Source organism: Nothoprocta perdicaria, unplaced genomic scaffold, assembly GCF_003342845.1.
Source record: "Nothoprocta perdicaria isolate Ctin4 unplaced genomic scaffold, notPer1 scaffold_52, whole genome shotgun sequence".
Classification (NCBI taxonomy): Eukaryota; Metazoa; Chordata; class Aves; order Tinamiformes; family Tinamidae; genus Nothoprocta; species Nothoprocta perdicaria.
The window spans coordinates 3414163-3432610 of record NW_020455777.1 but is presented as its reverse complement, the minus strand read 5'-3'; the positions used below and the strand labels follow the sequence as shown (position 1 = coordinate 3432610).

General features: G+C 35.9%; 1 protein-coding gene across 1 annotated transcript in view; it reads left to right on the top strand.

The window, feature by feature from the left end:
- Positions 1-18448, top strand: part of EYA4 (EYA transcriptional coactivator and phosphatase 4) — a 123169-nt gene that overhangs the window by 38542 nt on the left and 66179 nt on the right. The window contains exon 2 of the mRNA XM_026048191.1: positions 17906-17955. Within this exon, the coding sequence (XP_025903976.1) occupies positions 17906-17955 (50 nt within the window). The remainder of the gene's footprint in view (positions 1-17905; positions 17956-18448) is intronic.

Below are 18448 nucleotides of genomic sequence, written 5' to 3'. Positions count from 1 at the left end.
CTGTACTACTACAAAGACTGTAGCTGCCAGTCACTGATTAGTGTCTCTGGATTTGAGCTTTCAGGCTCACTGTGCAGATACGCCCTGTGGCTTTTGGAAGCGTTGGGGTTGGTAGGTTTTTTCCTTTGTTACCCCTTTTTTGATGGTGAAATAATTGCTTGCTTGCTGATGTTGTAACTTCCGCATCTGAATTATTAGTTGTTAYAGCAGTTAAGAATGAGGTTATGTCCAACTCTAATGTAAAAAACAGCATTTGAAAGATGATTATGTGCTCCTCCAGGCTTTATATGTGCTCTGGTGGGTATTCATTGTCGCAGAGGTGGGCCTGTATTATGCTGTATAGTGCAGTAAAATAAGGAAGGATTACTTAGCCTTTCAATGCATGAGATAATAGCAGGCACCTGTTTAAGGAAGCACAAGTATTTTATAAAAATTGAGCAAAATCTCAAAAGTAGATTTCTTTGATAGCTTCAGTGCAAAAAAAAAAAAATAGGGAATCAGGATTGATATATTTATTAGTGGCCCTTACAGTTCTGAGAGTGCATTCTAATAATAAAGTGCGGAACCTGTCAAATGATGGCACAAATATCCTAATCTGAACTGACATGGCTTTCTAGCTCAGTTCATCAATCATATTTTATTAGCTTTAACAGAGCCAAGCTGCTATCTGTCATTTGGATGTTGTAGTGGTGACAAAAACTGGTGCCGAAAATGTGCTGCAGGTGTAACTTTCACTCAAAGAGCAATTCTGAGCAGCAGGGAAACCTGGGCTTGCATGGGGAGAGAGTGCCATCTTCAGTCTCACATGTCCCCGTGAAACAAAGCTGAGTTTTCTAGTACTGCCGAGTGCTAGGAAGAGTGGAAAAAGTATCAGGAGAAATCTGAAAGGATTCTTATTTCTTAAGAGACTTAAAACTTGTAACGCTAAGAAATGATAAGCACCACCTTCCTATTTTAAGATATAGTCAATTTGATACATCCGTTGCAATGAGTAATTTACAGGGTAGTAAAGAAATGTAAGGCTGGCTGCTATCTATTKTTTCATAAGGTTTTATAAAGAAAATAACAACTGCCAGTTGGATCACAGAACATAYTGACAACCAAGTAATAGTGCACTGGATACAGAAAAAAAAATAAGACTCTCTCTTTATATATATACATGCATATACCTATACTGCATATTCCCTGTGTTTTGTGAAAGCAGTCAATTCTCTGTGTTCTTCCTGCATATAATTGTTTGCATTACAAACTCGACTCTTGTGTTTTTTGGCTTTTTGTCACCTTGCAGCAGAACTTGAGGACACTCCTCATCTTGTTTCCTGCATGTTACTGTATTCAAAGAAATATTATCCAGTACAGGCACATGCATTGTCCTTTGGAGCAGTATTTGTAAATGTTTTTAAGTGCGGGTCAAACAATAGCATCCACCTTCTTTCGCCCTGCGCTTCTTTTATTTAAAAGCTGAATGTTTGGGGCAAAATTCTTTATTCTTGAAACAGGTGGGATTTTGTTGATATTCAAATACCAGCTTAGCACCCATAAAGAACTATATTGCTAGCAGAGGATAATGCCCAGGTACTTCTTTCCTGTATACTTTAACACTTAATAGGACTTTGCACAATAAGGAGCAGATGTGTCATAGCGACAGCAGGCGGGCAGGGACCGGGAAGGAGGTTTCATTAAAAGAGCCTTGGGATAAATGCAGCACATTAGATACCCACTGAAAGACAGGAGCTGTTGATGGGGTGACCTCTGAATGCAAGTCATCTTACTATAAACAGAAGGGTGCGGAAAGCCATTGGGCAGAGCCAGGCTTGTTTACTATCCAGAGCTCTTCTTGGTTAACTTAAGTAACCGGACTGTGCTAGACGCAGTGTGACAGCCCAAGGAAGAACAAAGTGTCTCCAATATTTCCGAGTTGGAAACGCTGCAGCCGACTGAGGTGAAGATCTTTGGTCCTGAAAATTCATTGGAGAACCTTAGCTGCTATATACAGTGGAATTTAATTGGTGCTGAACAGCTTTTCCATTTTATTTTATTTTATTTTATTTTATTTTATTTTATTTTATTTTATTTTATTTTATTTTATTTTATTTTATTTTATTTTATTTTATTTCTCCTGGAAACTGAACTTACACACTTGGGGAATTCATCTCTGTCCTTTGGAGACAAATGAGGTGAGGTTGTGATGGATCTTAATTTCCAATATTTCCAGTATTGATGCAAATTTTCTTTAGTGATAAAATGAGAAATATCAGGATGGATATTAGTTGCATAGTCAAATTTTATTCTGAAAAGATTTTGGTTTCGTCTTAGTAGTAGTAGCTGTTTCACTCTTGGGTTCAATACAATATATTTGTTAGCAGTGGCTTTAGAGTATAGTAGTTTAGCATAGTGAATCCATGAAATATTCTTTAAGAAGCAGCCTTTGCAATCACGTGAGGTTATTTGTTAAGTGCAATGAAAAATAAAACGTATTGTTTTGGAAATAATGTCCATACCACAGTTTTTTAGCTCCAAGCATTTTATTGGTGTRTTATTCAATAACTTTACTGTAAGAGATGCTTCAAGGCTACAGCACTGAGACAGGTGTCTAGACGTACCAGAGGTACAAATAAAGTGAATTTAATTTGCTAATACTTCATTTAGAGTATATCCAACCTATTTTTAACTTGATGTGCTATCAGTTCAGAACACATGATATTAAAGCATAATTCTGCAAACACATCAGTACTCCCTCCTTTAAATTAGCTTTAACATTCTATCAAACATTACAAACCATTTAGGATTATGAGTTCATAGTTGATTTTTATTTGTTTGCCATTTTGTTTCAAAGTTTTGTAATTACCTGCATAGTTTTTTGGGGGGTCCTTTGGGACGAGAAGGGTGCTGGTTTGGTGGCAGTGCGCCCGGTGCGTTGCTCTGTGTTGAATGCATTTTTGTCCCCAGGAGTCAGCATAGGAGGTGAGTGCAGCCCCACGCTGCTGCTGGCATAATCATTGCTGCTTCTTAAATGTCTTTTTCATTCAAGGCAACGGGGAAGGGGTTTGCTTTCCGAGTCCTCTTTTATTATTCTAGTGAAGGAAGCAAAGTCGCGGAGAGAAAGAGGAAAAAAAAAAAAAAAAAAAAAAGAGAGAGGAACCAGTTTGGTCCGTTTGTAAAAACTGATTTACTACGATGGGGAACTGGATTGTTTACAGAACCTGTTTTGCAGAAAGGTATGATAAATTGTTACAGCCAATAGGTTCGTCGCTTCAGTTTCTGGGATCTGTCGAACAGCAAGCAGAGGTATCCAATTTCATGCTTCTTTTCTTACATTGCTCACTATTTTCTGAAAGACATTTCAGTTAAATAGTTTTTAACTGTCTCGTCACAGTTTTTGCCTTCGTGATTTCTTTTTCTTCTAGAGCAAATCAGGTGAAAGTTGAGAAAAAAATACATAAAGCAAGAAACAGTTTAAATTCCTTAACTAAACTACGCTTCTTGCCAAAGCCATTTTCGGAGATAATTTTAAATTTATTGGGCTGTGCAGTGTGGCTTATTAAATCAGTGAATCAGTTAGCATCAACCGTGCATGGCTGTTGAATAGATCCAGTGAAGGAAYTTGAATTTGGCTTTGGGGAAATACCGGTATGATTATAAGACCATGCAAGTGTACATAGGCATGTTTGATGGTGAAAATAAGTAAGGTAATTTGTTGGTTACAGAAATGAAGTCCAGAGTTCTTGGTAAATTTATACAGCTTCAGATTTGATAAAATATCTGAGCAGATTGTAAAGCAGAGCAGGCAAATGTAAGAAAAGAAGTTATGTTCTGAAGCTATATTTATTTACTAAAATTTTTGTACTTTGAGGAGAATGTAGAAAAAAATTAGTAATGTATTCAATTTTAATTTTGAATTATATTTTTTTAGTAAACATTAATTTTCAAGTGATTATAATTTTAATATAACACATGTCTTCAATATTTTTAAATAAAACAAGAACATGGCTATATTAGATTTGTCTATAAAATATATGTATGATTTGTAGGATTTCACATTCACTTAAATATTTTATTTGTTTACTTCTTACGTTTCATTTAATGAATTGTATTTTTAACTTTACTGTTGGAAAAAGACAAGCAAAAATATAATTTCTGTAATAGCCTTACAGGAAATAGACTGAGTTTATTTCTCTACTAAATATAGTATTTAATCACTAACTTGAATTAATACCCAGTTAAACAATAGTTCAATTTTAAGCAAATACCTGAAAAAAAAAAGAATTTTTTTTAAAGCCAATTTTAAAATCATCCATTTTCAGCCCCAAAGCGGTGCAGATAACAATACATATGTTGGTAGGAATGAAAGCAAAGTAGGAGGCAGTATGCTGGAATAGCAGAATTTATGTATTATTTTGGTTAGAGTGAACTGAAGTTTTTTCTTACTGAAAATTAAAGCAGAATTCTGTCTGTGTTCTGAGTAAATCTATAATTATTTTTCACAGTTCATTTTAGGAATACTTAAAGATAATGTACTGATCTTTAAAGTTACATAACTGTAGCTGATAATCTGATATAACTAGCAATAAAAAATATTGGAAGGTAAAATCATTTGACATTATTTCACATGAAGACAGATYCTGTATATTAAATGTATTGATTTACAGCCATGCACAAATATATATTTTGTTGTATTTCTTTGAACAATTCTTCTTTATTTTTAATTTCTTTTTCTTTAATTATTTTTAATTTAAAATGCATTATTTCATGATTAGATTTTTGCTGTGCTTGAAGTATTTATACTGATACTCCAGGTAAGCTCAGCATGCCATTAGAGACAGAAGTAAGATCTGAATGTAAACATTATTGTGAACATTAACTCCACTGAAGCACAATTTAACTTGATTGATACTTGAATTTTAAAGCAAATAAGGACTAATTTTTGCCTGTGGCAAAAAAAAATCTTTGAAGTTTCAGGCTGGTGCTGGAGCTGGATTAGTTAAGCAGTAGGACTGYGCCTGGGACTGTGACCCTGTTGTGCTTGGCAGGTTGTGATAAATGGGAGAATCTTTCTTAACCTTGTGGCCAAAACATTCCAGGATCTCAGGTTGGGAAGGCAGAAGGGGGGTTGAAAGATGCAGGCGACTCTGCAAAGTCAAAGAATGAGAAAGAGGAGGCTTGCTTGTTTAAAAAAGGGGCAGTACATACACTGTTTAATTTCTAACATCATCTAACATATGCTTGAAAAGGCAGGGGAAGAAAACATTGCGTTATGAATTGCAGGATCCTTATTGTTATTTCTCTTCATTGACCTGGGTATATGAAATTCAGTCGGTAGTATCGAGCTGTCTCTTTTGAAGTTTGTTTTGAATGCTTTCAGAGTTGTTACAAACTTGGTTGTTACGGTCATATTTTTCTAAATGAAATAAATATTTCTGTAATGCTTGACATACCTATGAATCTGTCCAAAATAAATTGGAAGAACTCCTTATTCCAAGTAATTGCCTATTAGTTGAAGAATTTACTGGAGGACTTCAAATATAAACAAAATGTTATGAATTTGGAAAAAAAGGATGATAAATGAACTGCTTCTGGCCATCTCTACTGTTTTGTTTATAGAACATGCTTAAAAAAATAGAATACACATTTTAATATAGAGAGTATTCATGAAAAATATCAGAGTGAAGAATGTGGATAAATTAGTGTAAAGTAATCTGAAGCGTTCTAAACCAGTTAAATTTACAAACCTGAAGTAAAAGGCAAAATGAATTACATATGAGAAGAAATATGATCTATCAAGGCATCTTGTGGTTCTTTCTGTGGCATTTAGAGAATTACATTACTTCTGATGTTGTCTCCATTGACTAATAATGAAAAATATACCATTAGCTGATGGTTTGAGATTTGTTTACATACTTTATACTGCAAGTACAGCTATGCTGGCTAGTGTAAGGACTATAGCAAAAGGGAAAAAAAGGTAAATATTTTCAGTGTTCTAAAACGTACCTAGTGTACTGTTCTTACTAGTATACAAACAAGCATGTTTTATATTCTTATATACAGGAAAAAAATAATTTATCCTTTTAGGTTTAATTTTGCTGAATAAAGTCTTATTTTAATACAGTGAGATATTTGCACTTTGTTAATTACTGCAATTTTATCAGTAATTTGTAAATAAGTGTTTTGTAAGTGTTCCTAGAGTTTCCCTGTACATTAACGTATTAGTAGTAAAATGTAAGCTCTAAGTATAATGTACTCTTACTAAATAGTGATTGGAATCTATGCTACACAGTAGCATGGAGCATGTATAAGTGCTTAAGTTGATTGTATTTTCATGTGTATTTATTAGAAAGTATTTTACCTGTAGTTTCTCTCAGGGAATTTTTTATTCTTCTTTCTCTCTCTTAAAAAGTRGTTTATTTCTTAAATGCTTAACAGCGTTTTCTTCTCCTTTACTGAGGTGTCCTAGAGGCACTAGAATTGAACAGATAATTACTAAATCAAGTTCTTTTGTATGCTAATATAAATGCRTGTGAATAGGTCTTTGAATTATATTCATTTGTTTTGCAGTTTTTGTAATGCAAAGCTGTTGTATACTGCAAAGTTGATCTTTTCTTCTAATAAACCTATATTTTCATGAGATAGGCTGATTAGCTTATTTTGACCAGTAATAGTATGAAGCAAAAGGAATTTTTCAGATGCTTGTTCAAACAGGAGTAGATTACTGAAAAATTTGGCTATCAGCTGATCTAGTTTATTATTATAACAACAGCTGTTAGAAATTATTACTACAATACTAAAAGAAAACAGTTCTCTCCATTAGAGAGGAGGTACTGAAATGTGTCAAACTGAAGAAAAAGGACAGCTGTTTACTGTAAATTTATAAGCAATTTACTTGGTAATTTTCAAGGTAGAATAAGTATTTATTACTTTATTTCTTTACTTTCTTTTGCTTTTTTTTTCAGTTTTGAACCAAATTATTTTATAATGCAGTATTTTGTGTACATTCTAAGAAAGTATTTCTAATTGGAATTGTTTCACTATTTTGTACAAAAAAAAGCTACAGTTTTGCAAATAGCTGTTTTCATGGCTGAATTTATTCATTTTCAGATTCACAGACAGTACCAGCTGATGCTAAGAGAGAAACTGTTGCAGAATACCAGGACATTTTAAAAATTAATATTATTATCTTAGCTTGCCCTCCTTCATACTCCTCCAGCTAATATACATATTCCAGGATGCCTACAGGACTCTGCCTGCTGATAATGGGGAGGCAGGTGCTGAGCTAAAATTGTGTTCATATTACCTGCTCATATTACCTTGTTCAGCCTCCCTCCAACCTGTCTCCTTGTTTCATCCACCTGTTGTTCTTTGATATTGACTGAGAACGCCATCTTACAAAGGCATATCCACATCGTTGCTTCCTTGGTCTAAATTGCTTCATTGAAATTAATGGGTCTAACCACTACATACCTGCTAAGACTTATGCCTAAATCTTCTAGTCTTGTCCGAAGCTTGACAGCCCTTTAGAACAGTGACTGCCCTTTACAAAAGGACTTAATACAAMACAGCCTCAATGCTGTTACCCTCACTGCTGCTGAAGGCAGATGAACACCTTTGTGAAAATCCGTACAAATTTAAGTAGGACTGRATAATTTCCTGCAGTTGTTGCATTTAGACACCAACAGGTTGTTTGTGTTCCTGGACTTCCCCCCATTTACTTATTATAGGGCTATTCCTGCCTTTTCAGAAATGTGAGGGAGACCAGTGAACAACTGGGACCAATTCTGACAAAAATAATCGACACATAATTCAGTGAGGGAATTCTCTCTTTTTTTTTTTTTCCTTCTGACAAGTATACTGGAGTTTGACTGAGGCTGAAGAAACACAGTAACTGGAGTGATCCCTTCGTGCGGGTTAGGGCAAATATGTTTCCTGAGCCTGTGCACAGCAGAACTACCCAAATGACAGCTACAAGATCATTTATTTGAAGTCGGTATTTTAGAGCAACTGCAGTTTGGCTTCAGGACAGGATACAGAACTGCACCACTCTAATAAAAAAGTTAGATAAGCTTCTTTTGAATAAAAGTCGCATTTTCTTTTCTGTCTGGTACTGTACAACATTCTCTGTGGAATGCACTTGTGTCTCCCGAGGGAGTAAGACAAATCCAGAACACACGGAGACAACCTGAGTCTTAATGGTGCATACTACAAATGGCAATGAAAAGCTGCAGTACATGACTAGTTTTTCTCCTTTTGAGAGGAAAACCACAGATAACATTATTTTGTTGAGGTTCTTTATGACGTGGATGTGCTGGACTGGCTTGTGCTGTCAGACACTGCAAGTAACTGCACTAATCTCATGCCATTATATCTGCCTATATTTGCCAAAACCATGTGAGCCTAAAGACAGGACCCAGTTAAGAAAAGTTGGCTGAAATTGGATGTGAGGCAGAGAAAAGAAGGTGCTAGTAAGCAAGTGTTTATACTTAGAAGTGCTTCAGTCTAGTTTTTTTAGGATCCTTAATGAACCAAATCATCATATAGCTGAAACCACATTTAATGCTTTCAACATATCCAAACTACTCCACCTCATACTATCAGAAGGTTTTAAGTCAGGTTCATTTTTAAATTGGCCAGACTTCCATGAAGATTTTAAGGCTAGGAAACTAATTCATACAAAGTACACATGAAGACAGAAAATCTTGAACACAATATTTATCTTTTGTTCCCTACTAGGCTACATTCCTTGATAATTTTAAATACAGTTGAAAGCCACCATCCTTATCTTTGAAATTGTTTTAGCTCCAGGATGAAGAATTCACTGAAATGGATGGGAGAGTAAGGTTGGCCTTGTAAGCAGATCTTCCTCAGAGCTGACCYAGGGAGTGAGCTCTCACTGGAGCTGAGAAGTGTGAAATTGTTCTCCAGGCGTAAAGCATGTTTCTTTGGGAAGATCTTTTGTGTACAAAAATACATATGTTAAAAATAACAACAACAAAAGAGTAAAGAAATAGAAGAAGGACTTCCCTAGTGAAATAGGACACTGCTTACATATATTGGGCTCATCATCTGAGGAGAGGATGAGTGTTTCATGGTTGTAGGATCATGTTGTTCACTCCCAGAAGGCACATGGCATGAGTGTAAGTCTAGGCAGAAACCAGGAGAGTGGAGAACAAAGAGGAGATGATCAACGAGGCTATTTGTTTATATTGCCTTTAAAAGAGGTTTTGGAAAAGCTGTGCCAAGTGTTCTTTGATCTTAAAGGAGAGAGGGATTATCCTGCAGTATGATAAAAGACTCAGCCACTTTGGAGATCAGCATGGAAGCTCTTGGGTGAGCTAAGGGAAAGGTATGTCCCAGTGAGGCACCTGCATCCTCAGCCAGAGGAATCTCCAAGATTTAATTCGGTGGTAGAGAAAGCAGCATTTACAGTAGAAAAATACTCCTGCTCATACAAGATGGATTCCACATGAAAAGAAAGCAGTATGTTTTATTACTGAGCTTTATGGCTCTGTACTATATGCCTTTAACAAAATAGTTTGAAGTATTTGCATGATGTATTTGCAACATGGCCAAGTTAGCACAGCCATAGGAACATTAACTTTTGAACTTCCTGACTTTCATTGCCTTAAATTTCAGCTTCAAAGTTTCCTTTTTTTTTTCCCTCCCCTCTGCATTTGTTGGCCCTGGTTAGTTCTGAAAAGTGGAGGAAAGAAAATAAGTTCAGGTTTTCTGAGGGGGCACTGAATTTTATGCATATAATGGGAGGTGACTTGTTATTCCTTTGAATATTAAATGATAACCTAAAGCCTTTCGGATGCATCTATTTTGCTGTTGGTATTTCTGCAGAGCTAGGAAATCAGAAGATTAAATCTAGAAAAGCACTTCACAGCATGATGCTTTCCCTGAATCTTAGAATGTTTTTCTTGTGAAGAGAGGTCGACGAGATCTGGGAGTGCTGAGATATAAAAAGCAAACATTTAAAACTAATGTAAATGTGATGATCTTAAATTCTGGGATAGATAACAGGACCATAAGCAGAGTGAAAGCAAGAAGCATTTTTCTATATCCAGATTAAGAGCACTATTTTCTACATGATTTCCACTTTGGAGGTATGGGGGAAGCATCAGAAAAACATAAACTTGCAGATTCAGATGCAAAGTGTCAGATGTACGGACACTTCCTGTGGATTTGACCAGAGAAATGAGACTATAGGCTTGGTTCTGGTTAAATACAAGATAAAATAATAAATAAATAAATAAAAATAAAAAGAGGGGAAAAAAAAAAAAGGAAAAAAAGAAAGATTGAGAAGAGAAAAAATAGGAGAGGAAGAGAGATTTCCAGCACTGTTGCTTTAGATTTTCCTCTCTAAAAATGACAAGGACAATAAATGAAGAATTACTCGCTGATCCAGACTGGTGGTGCTTCAGGGTGTTTGCAGCTGCTGCCTGGGGAAGTAGCTCCTTCTCTTTCTTTCTGGGAAAGGAGCCAGCATCATGGCCCATCCTCCCGGCCGACCAGGGGAAAGTGTTCGGTGAGCTCAGAGCTATTAGGTAACTGATGCTGAAACAAAAAGTGCTATTGTGTCACAGCATCGCCCTGCCTGCCTACTGGTTAGATGAAAGAAGGAAATATGCTTTCCCTTAGCACATCCAAACAAAAAGGAAAAAAGACGGTGAGCTTTTCCCACAGTGCACATATAAATGTGTTTCCAAGTACAGAGGATAGTACTGCACAGGTTCTGATGGCTGAAGTTATGACTTGAGCGTCACACCTGCTGATATTTTTAAAAGTGCACTAGTGTCAAAGGTAATTGAAAGACTGTTTTAAAAATGTTTGCAGTTAGAAAAAAAAATGGAAAGGCAGCGTGGAGCTCTCCGCTCACCGACCCCATTAATCAGCTTGCAAAAACAAACATGTAGAAATCCCTTCTACKTGTAAGAAAGTACCAACGAAAGAAAGTTTCAGCCTCTAAGTTAGACTGAGAATCAAAGAGTTAAGGTTGTCTCAAGTTTTACCAGTTTATAACTCAGTGAAATCTCCTGAAAAACTTTTGATTCAAATAGAAACCTGAGTTTAGAAAACGCAGATAAGTCCTTCTGAGTTAACTAGAACAAGGGGTTTTGCCAGTGATGAGACTGAGCAGTTTTCATGAAAAAATCAATATGGTCCCTATGTAAGTATTAAAAAAAATATTGACCTGGACTAATTAAATCCCCATATACTTTACTTCCCGTGTGCTGTATCTTCTCAGCCTGTCTCATAGACTGGTTCCTGTCAAGTGCAAGTTTTACCCATTCTGTCCTTACAGAGATTTACTCACAGAGGCTAAAATATAGTGGCAGTAATGAAGAGCATCATCTCAGGAAGAGGAAGCATTTAACAGATGGATATACATTTGCCATGTAAGTGATAGCTCTTTGTTAAAATGATTAGGATCAATGACTGATTCAAAGAAACTGAGAACCTAAAGCAAGAAAGTTTATCGAGACCAGTCTCTCATTGCTGCCRTAGCCACTGATGCAAACAAAGCGGGCTCGTGGAAGCCCTAATGGGACAGACAAGCTGTGTGGGAACAGTGTGTCTTTCCTCAAAACACTGCTTTATTTGTCTCACAGCACTGCTTTACTTCCTCATTTTCCCCCATCACATACCGAAAAAGAGAAGGAGAAAGATCAGACTTTTCCATCTCTTKCTCTAAAGAGGATATATGGATTCTRTACTTTGGGCAGGGTGCTAATACRTGTAGGAGAGAGGTGTAAAATGGGCGTAAGATGCAAAATGACTGATGTAAGTGAAGTACTAAAACTTTCTGAAGTCATTGTAATATAGAAGTCTATCCTGGTCCACTAAACTGTTCAGTTGTCAGTGGAGAGTAGTAACCACTTCCTAGACATAACTCAGCTCTGCTTGAAACAGATGACTGTTGTAGGTCAAATGAAATGTATCTGTATCGTTCTGTAAATGTAAAGGAAACCTGGCRGGAATACTTTAGATGTAAATGCTGAAACGGCAGGTATTTGATGCCAGGCGAGATGCATCCCATCTGGCCTATCTTTCATTCCTACTAGTAGGTGTTTTTGCAAACCATGGTTGCTATTGTGATACTCTGCKGAGAAGTGAGGCAGGCAGGAGGGCAAAAAATGTGAATATTTTAGTATAGGGGAAGCTTGAACAGCAGAGGAAAATGATGCAGTGGCAATGGCATCCCCTGCTCCTGTCACATCCTCTCATCCCTGCTCTGTCCTGCATGCTTGATACTTCCACACGGTATCTGTGGTGTTCTTATTCCTCCCATTTCTAAAATGTGGAAAGGCTTCTGATAGATTTATATGTCATGTATAACACAGTAGATGATACTTCATATTTAAACTTCAGAAATCTACTTACAGACTGCTGTGCATAATTGCTTTAAATAATTTGTATTTTGCAAAAATAAATCACATTCCAAGTAATCCTTTTTGCTTAGAATTGTCAGTTTTGTTTGACACTGAAAGCGTAAAACCACTTAGAAAGTGGAAGACACTATATGTCTAGTTAAAATCATTTTAGGTAATCAGCTGAAAACTCATATTCATTAAGAACAGCCTTCATTTTTTCTTAAAATGTTCTGTAATATGACKGAAATGCAGAAATGGGTATTGGCTTGTTTCTCTTTTTGAATTTAACTAACTTCTGTCTTAGTTTGCAGTTAATCTGGTTCCTAAGACTAAATATAAATCTCCATAGCTCACCCCAGATAACTCCTGTTACTCAGCCGGCTTGTATTTCATATTCTAAAAGGATCTACATTAGACTCTAAGTTTATCTTTCTACATGATCTCCCCACCAAAAGAAAAAAAAAACCCAAAACACCACCAACAAACAAACATAAACAAACAAACAAAAAAACAGTCCGAAACAGCAAGGAAAGATTTGTCTTTTAACTGAACACTTATTTAATCATTATGGGAATACATTTATAATTTATATGCATAGTCATAGTTAATAATTAAGTAAATTTSTCTTAGTGATATCTTGATGATTTCCCTTTAAAGTTAAGCTGATTCATACATCATGTTTTCACTCACATTTATATTGTAATTAGAACTGCTGCATTTTCACATCTGCTGAGACAGGATTAGTCTACTTCAGGACACGATTCAGTTAAAATAAAAAGTTGTCCGATCTTTGCCCTGTGCAAAAATGTAGAAGGATTCCTCTACTACTTCTTGTCTTTCATACAACGGTACCATCAATGGTTGATTTTTAAAGCAGGTCAGGAACCTACTTAAAAGTTGATTATGAATAACTAAATAAAAATGTGTTATTAATTAGAAGTTCCATCTAAAATGTTTATAAACTTATACTTTAAAATATGTATATTATTATATGTTCACTATTATTTCATAGAGTTAAGTCATAAACATTTATGAGACTTACAGGAATATAAAGCTAATAGTGATTTACTGTAAATCATTTATTTGAGAAATTGGGATTGTTTAGAATTCTTTTCAGATCTTTTGGTACTTTCTGCTTTTGTTTCTTTTTGCAGAAGCTTCACTGAGATTTTCTCTTCACAAGTCCTATATATCTATAACATTATTTGGAGTCAGCCATCAAAAACTGCTTTGTTCTCATGGATATATGTGTATTTTCTTAAGCCTTTTGATATGCAACCTGGCTATAGTTTGATGCTAAATATCTGCATAATATCCACAAACTAGGTCTAGTACAGTTTTTATAGGTCAGGGGAAATTATCACTAACTTCCTATTACCACTAAGTGTCGTGGTAGCAAAGAAAATCCTTGACATATTAGGCATTGAACAGTCACACAGTCTCTTTGAAACTTCCTATGGCCCCAAAGCACCACAAATTGCACTTCAGCCCCACTGAGTGCCTGCAGATTTGGGAGAGGTACTCAAAGTCACTGGAGATGGAAGATGGGGGAGCTCAGCAGATTCACTGCCAGAATAATTTACTGCTGGTAGTACAATATTTTTCAGCTGTGCTTATTTTTAAGACCTCACAGACAAGGATGAGTCCATGGTTTAGGATCTATTTTAATGTTATCCGAGAAAATGATCTTGGAAGGATGTTAATGTTGCAAAATAAAACATCAGAGGCAAAGAATGCCAGAATTAATATGGCCTCTAGAAATTTAGCTTCGTATGCAGTTTTGATTACATGGCGTTCTAGGCTTTCCAGAAGAGGTCTTCTTTGTTCAGGAGATCTGTAGTTACTTACATTTTCTTTTTATTTTTATCTTATTTGTTAAACATGAAGCATCCAAACTCCATATCAACTATAAAATTGTTCTTTGTCATTTAGATATGTTAAATACATTAACATATCTCGTACTTTGTAGTACTTCAAGTACTAGAGATGCATACATTTGCATCTCTATTTTGCAGTATCCTCATACCCTGGATACCTAGAGTTTCACGCTTGAAAAATTAAGAACCAAGGCAAGATTAAAGCAGAAATTTATGTTTAAATGTTTACTTTTTTGACTAATAAGAGGCAAATTAGACCTTCATTTTTTTCTGTATAAACATAACATTCATACACCGTCTTGCAAGYTCAAAGTATGGCTTTCCTGCTTGGATCTTTAATGAGATCTGCAGTGCAGGTGGTGTAGCAGAAGTTGAGGGGTTGGAGTTAGGAGGGGCTGGGGTGGGACTGAGCAAGCAAAGGAGAGTTTCTCCTATGTCAGGCCCTTTCCTCATGTCACAGGGCCTCCTGGCAGACAGAAGTAATTTCAAGGAAAATCTTACCTAATTCCTACATCCTTGAGATGTGCTCCTACACCTTCTGTACTCAGATACACAARTACGTTCTTTGGCAGCTCGACTCCAACAAATTTCTCATAATGGAGTGAAAATATKTTTTTTTCTTTCAGAAGCCCATAAGCAACTTGATCAAATTGGGCAGCATATCAAAAATGGTGATTCCTATGTCCTGTTGTACTCCTCTCTCTTCCAGTTTTGGAATCTTGCAACAAAAAAAAATGAAGACACTAAAGTCTTTCAGCAGCGTAGTGCGTGGTCTTTAAAATATGGACGAACAATCTATTTTCTTCTGAATTTATTCTTTTAGCCCAATTTGACCCAGATCTTGAGCAGCTGATATTGATATCTTACTAGCATCTTACATCTGAATGATCCTCAGCACGCCTGTAGTTAAAGGGTGAGAAAACCTTCTCACATACAGGGAAAAAAAAAAAAAAAAGAAAAAGAGCAGCAGGGAATAAAGTTCTTTTTAGCATTAAGTGCTGCATGAGAATATAAATAAATGTGGTGTTAAATAAATGCTGAGTATTTCAAAAACAGCAAATCAGATTAAGCAGAAGAAACAGTAAAGTTGAAAAGACAGGAAATTTTATTTAGTTTTTGACAGTATGTTTTTCCAGTGATCTTGTGTTCACCCTCAAGGGTGGCATAATTTTATATATAACAAAATGTATTTTGCTATTGCAGTAGCTCTAAAGAGAAGTCATGTTCATACTATATGGTTGCTTCATACTATATGGCCACTTCAAAGAAAATTTGTTGCCTGAAAATAATGTATTTATTTATTCTTCTCAAAGAGTGACTTTAAATATATGTAATGAAAGCTGCGTTCACTCTCAAAGGCAGAGGTATTCATGCTTATGCTGCACGCTTCCTCCCAGATTAATCATAGCCAAACTGCATCTGTTTATCCAGTTCGAAACCTCAAATTTTCTTATTTTTAAATAGTTTCATTGCAGCATTTTGCATATAAAATATTGACTTCTTTTTTGTAAGAGTTTGATCCACCTCACAAAAGTTGAACATAAAATAGTTTTTCTGACAGTTAGCCTATATGTTGGACCATTTTATGATTTTTAATGTTGCCCACAAAATAAATTATTAATCTTTCAGTCATTTCAATTTCTTTATAATGCTCCTTATAGAAGGATAACCACAGCAATGTTAGCAGGACCAGGACAAGTTATGCGTGAGTATCAAGCTACTGCATCACTTTGAGAATAAGCACCTCTCATCCCTGCTCAGGAAAGTCAGGCTTGTTAATCTATTGTGTATGTTGAGAGCACTCAAATAGCATTAGTGTTTGGCTGAATTATCTTTGGGCTTCTGTGGTAACTGCCCTCCAAAGGACCTGCCATCACTTTGCAAAGTCAGGGTGKCAAGAGGTGCTGGGGGGCTGCCAGACTCTCCAGGAACGGGTGGAAGTCGGTGGTCAGAGCTTCCTGACCTGGAGAGTGAGACCTGAGCCTCCGTCCAAATATGACACAAGGTGCTACCAACGGGAACGCTGCAAGGGACAAAGAAATGAGGAAGGAATGCCTAAGTGCCAATAAATTTAAAAATGAGGAGATTGCAAAAATGACCTGGAAACAAACATAAGTTAAAGAGGCAAAGAAGAAGAATTTTTACTGGGAATTCCTAATCTATAAGTGCATTTTGTGCACTTGTTATATATTCAACCTATATGCAAAATGAAAAATTATTTTGCTTGCCGAGTTGCTATAATTTTATATTGGGACAATCTGCTGCTCTTTATTTCTCACGGAAAATAAACTGTTTCAGTTTCTCAGAGGGACATTGAACTTATCTKTTGAACACTTGCTTGGTAATATTGACATTCAGTGCACTAATTTTATTGCGTTTTGCTCTTGTTTTTATTTTCACACAAACTGTGGGACTTTTCTAGGAACTTGTTTCTTGAACATGTGATTATATTTCAAGTTTTTTACTGTTTCAGATCTATTGTTTCCTCATTAAAATTGCACTGAAGAGAMGACTAGAGCAGTGGCATTTGTGTCTGAGTGCATATACAATAGTGACCACAAGTTTTAGGTTTACATGACCTCTAATGCTGAGCCCTGCACTATCCCATGTCTCTGCACTATGCTGCAATTACAAACTCCACAATGAAGCCTAGTGGTGAACAGTGAAAAAAATATATCCAGGAAGCTGAAAAGTATCTTACACAGATATTTAGGTAGGATGAAAAGGAATACATAGTAAAAATTAAGCAAAATAAAATAGTTTGAGAAAAAATCCTTTTGTGTTGGAAAGGTTTCTTTTGGTATTTCAGTTGACACTTGCTATGCTACAGTAATAAAGATACATGAAGATACTGGAAAACTTTCACTGTTGCTGCTGAAAACTGATTTTTGTGTTAACTGATATATGCAACTCTCATTGTTTTTCTCAGTGTCTAGAATTCAAATGCAGAGTAGAATTCACTGTCTCTAGAACCATGCCTGTACTTGTACATCTTTCAGTGATGTTTTCTATTTTTTCTAWTTTTATTTGGAAGTGGTAGATTTATTCACCTTTAATGGGCTAACAGCCATGTATTAGAAAGATTAATAAAAGGTTGAAATGCTGCGCATGTAATTATGTCTGAGAAATATGTGTGGAAATGGTGTACGTGATATTTGAAGTTCATCAGTGCATTAGGAGAATGCATTCAACATACAGTAATCAGAYTTACAAAATGAAAATTAATGTATAAATTATTTGGCCAACATTGCACTTTGCCCCAGAACCTGGTGTTTATTATGGTGAGCTTTAGCAGGAAGCAGCACAGTATCAATTGGGAAAACATTTCTTTGCTGAGCTGAGAACAGAATGGCTTTCTAGTTTCTAAGTGGGGAACCTGGTTCTTTGGTTTCTTTGTTCCTAGTTAGACTGCTCCCAAGCTATTTTAGCCGAGCATTTTACATACTAATGGAGCCTAGGGAAGTGCAGTTGGCAGCTGTTCATGGGATAATAATGAAACACACTGTTTAGTATTGCATACTGCTGCTGTAAAACGCGGGAAGTATTTTATAGAGATCATGGTGAGCGGAGCTGCATCCACTTTAAGCAGTTTGAGTGCGCGAACTGCGAGTGAGGAAGTTGTGTTTTCAAATGAGAGTAACTAGCAATCATTTGCTTTTGCAGGTAAAGAAAACGTGTGCAGAATCAGATGTTTCAGAGCCTCCGAACTCCAGGTACAGTAACTAAAATGATTAATGAGCACAGCTGTGTGGAAGCATGTGGAGCAATATTGTAGATATGCAGAGTTAGTGTATGAGACATTTGCTCTGCAAAGAATGAAAGACCAGGTTAATTTTAGCTATTCACTCTAGAAAGTTTTCTTGATTATTATTTCACCTCAGTTGAAGATGGAGGGTAGCATGTGGAGTGACCAGAATTAAGATGGTGCCATTCATCACCTTCAATTTAAAAGAAAATCATATTAAATAGTGCAGGGAAATCTGTGTAATCTGATTTCATTTTTTTTTCTTTTAGCTCTTCTCTGGATGTCTGAGTTGTGGAATCTACTGACACTATAATTTGCTTTTATTATGGGCAGTTCTGTCTTTAACTGGGGAAAAAGCACTTTTGCCAAGCCCTTTTTGTTTTCACTTATCAAAAACATGCCAGTGTGTTCATAGGTTAGGAAAATACCATACATTCTACAGAAAGAAAAATTTCAACTAC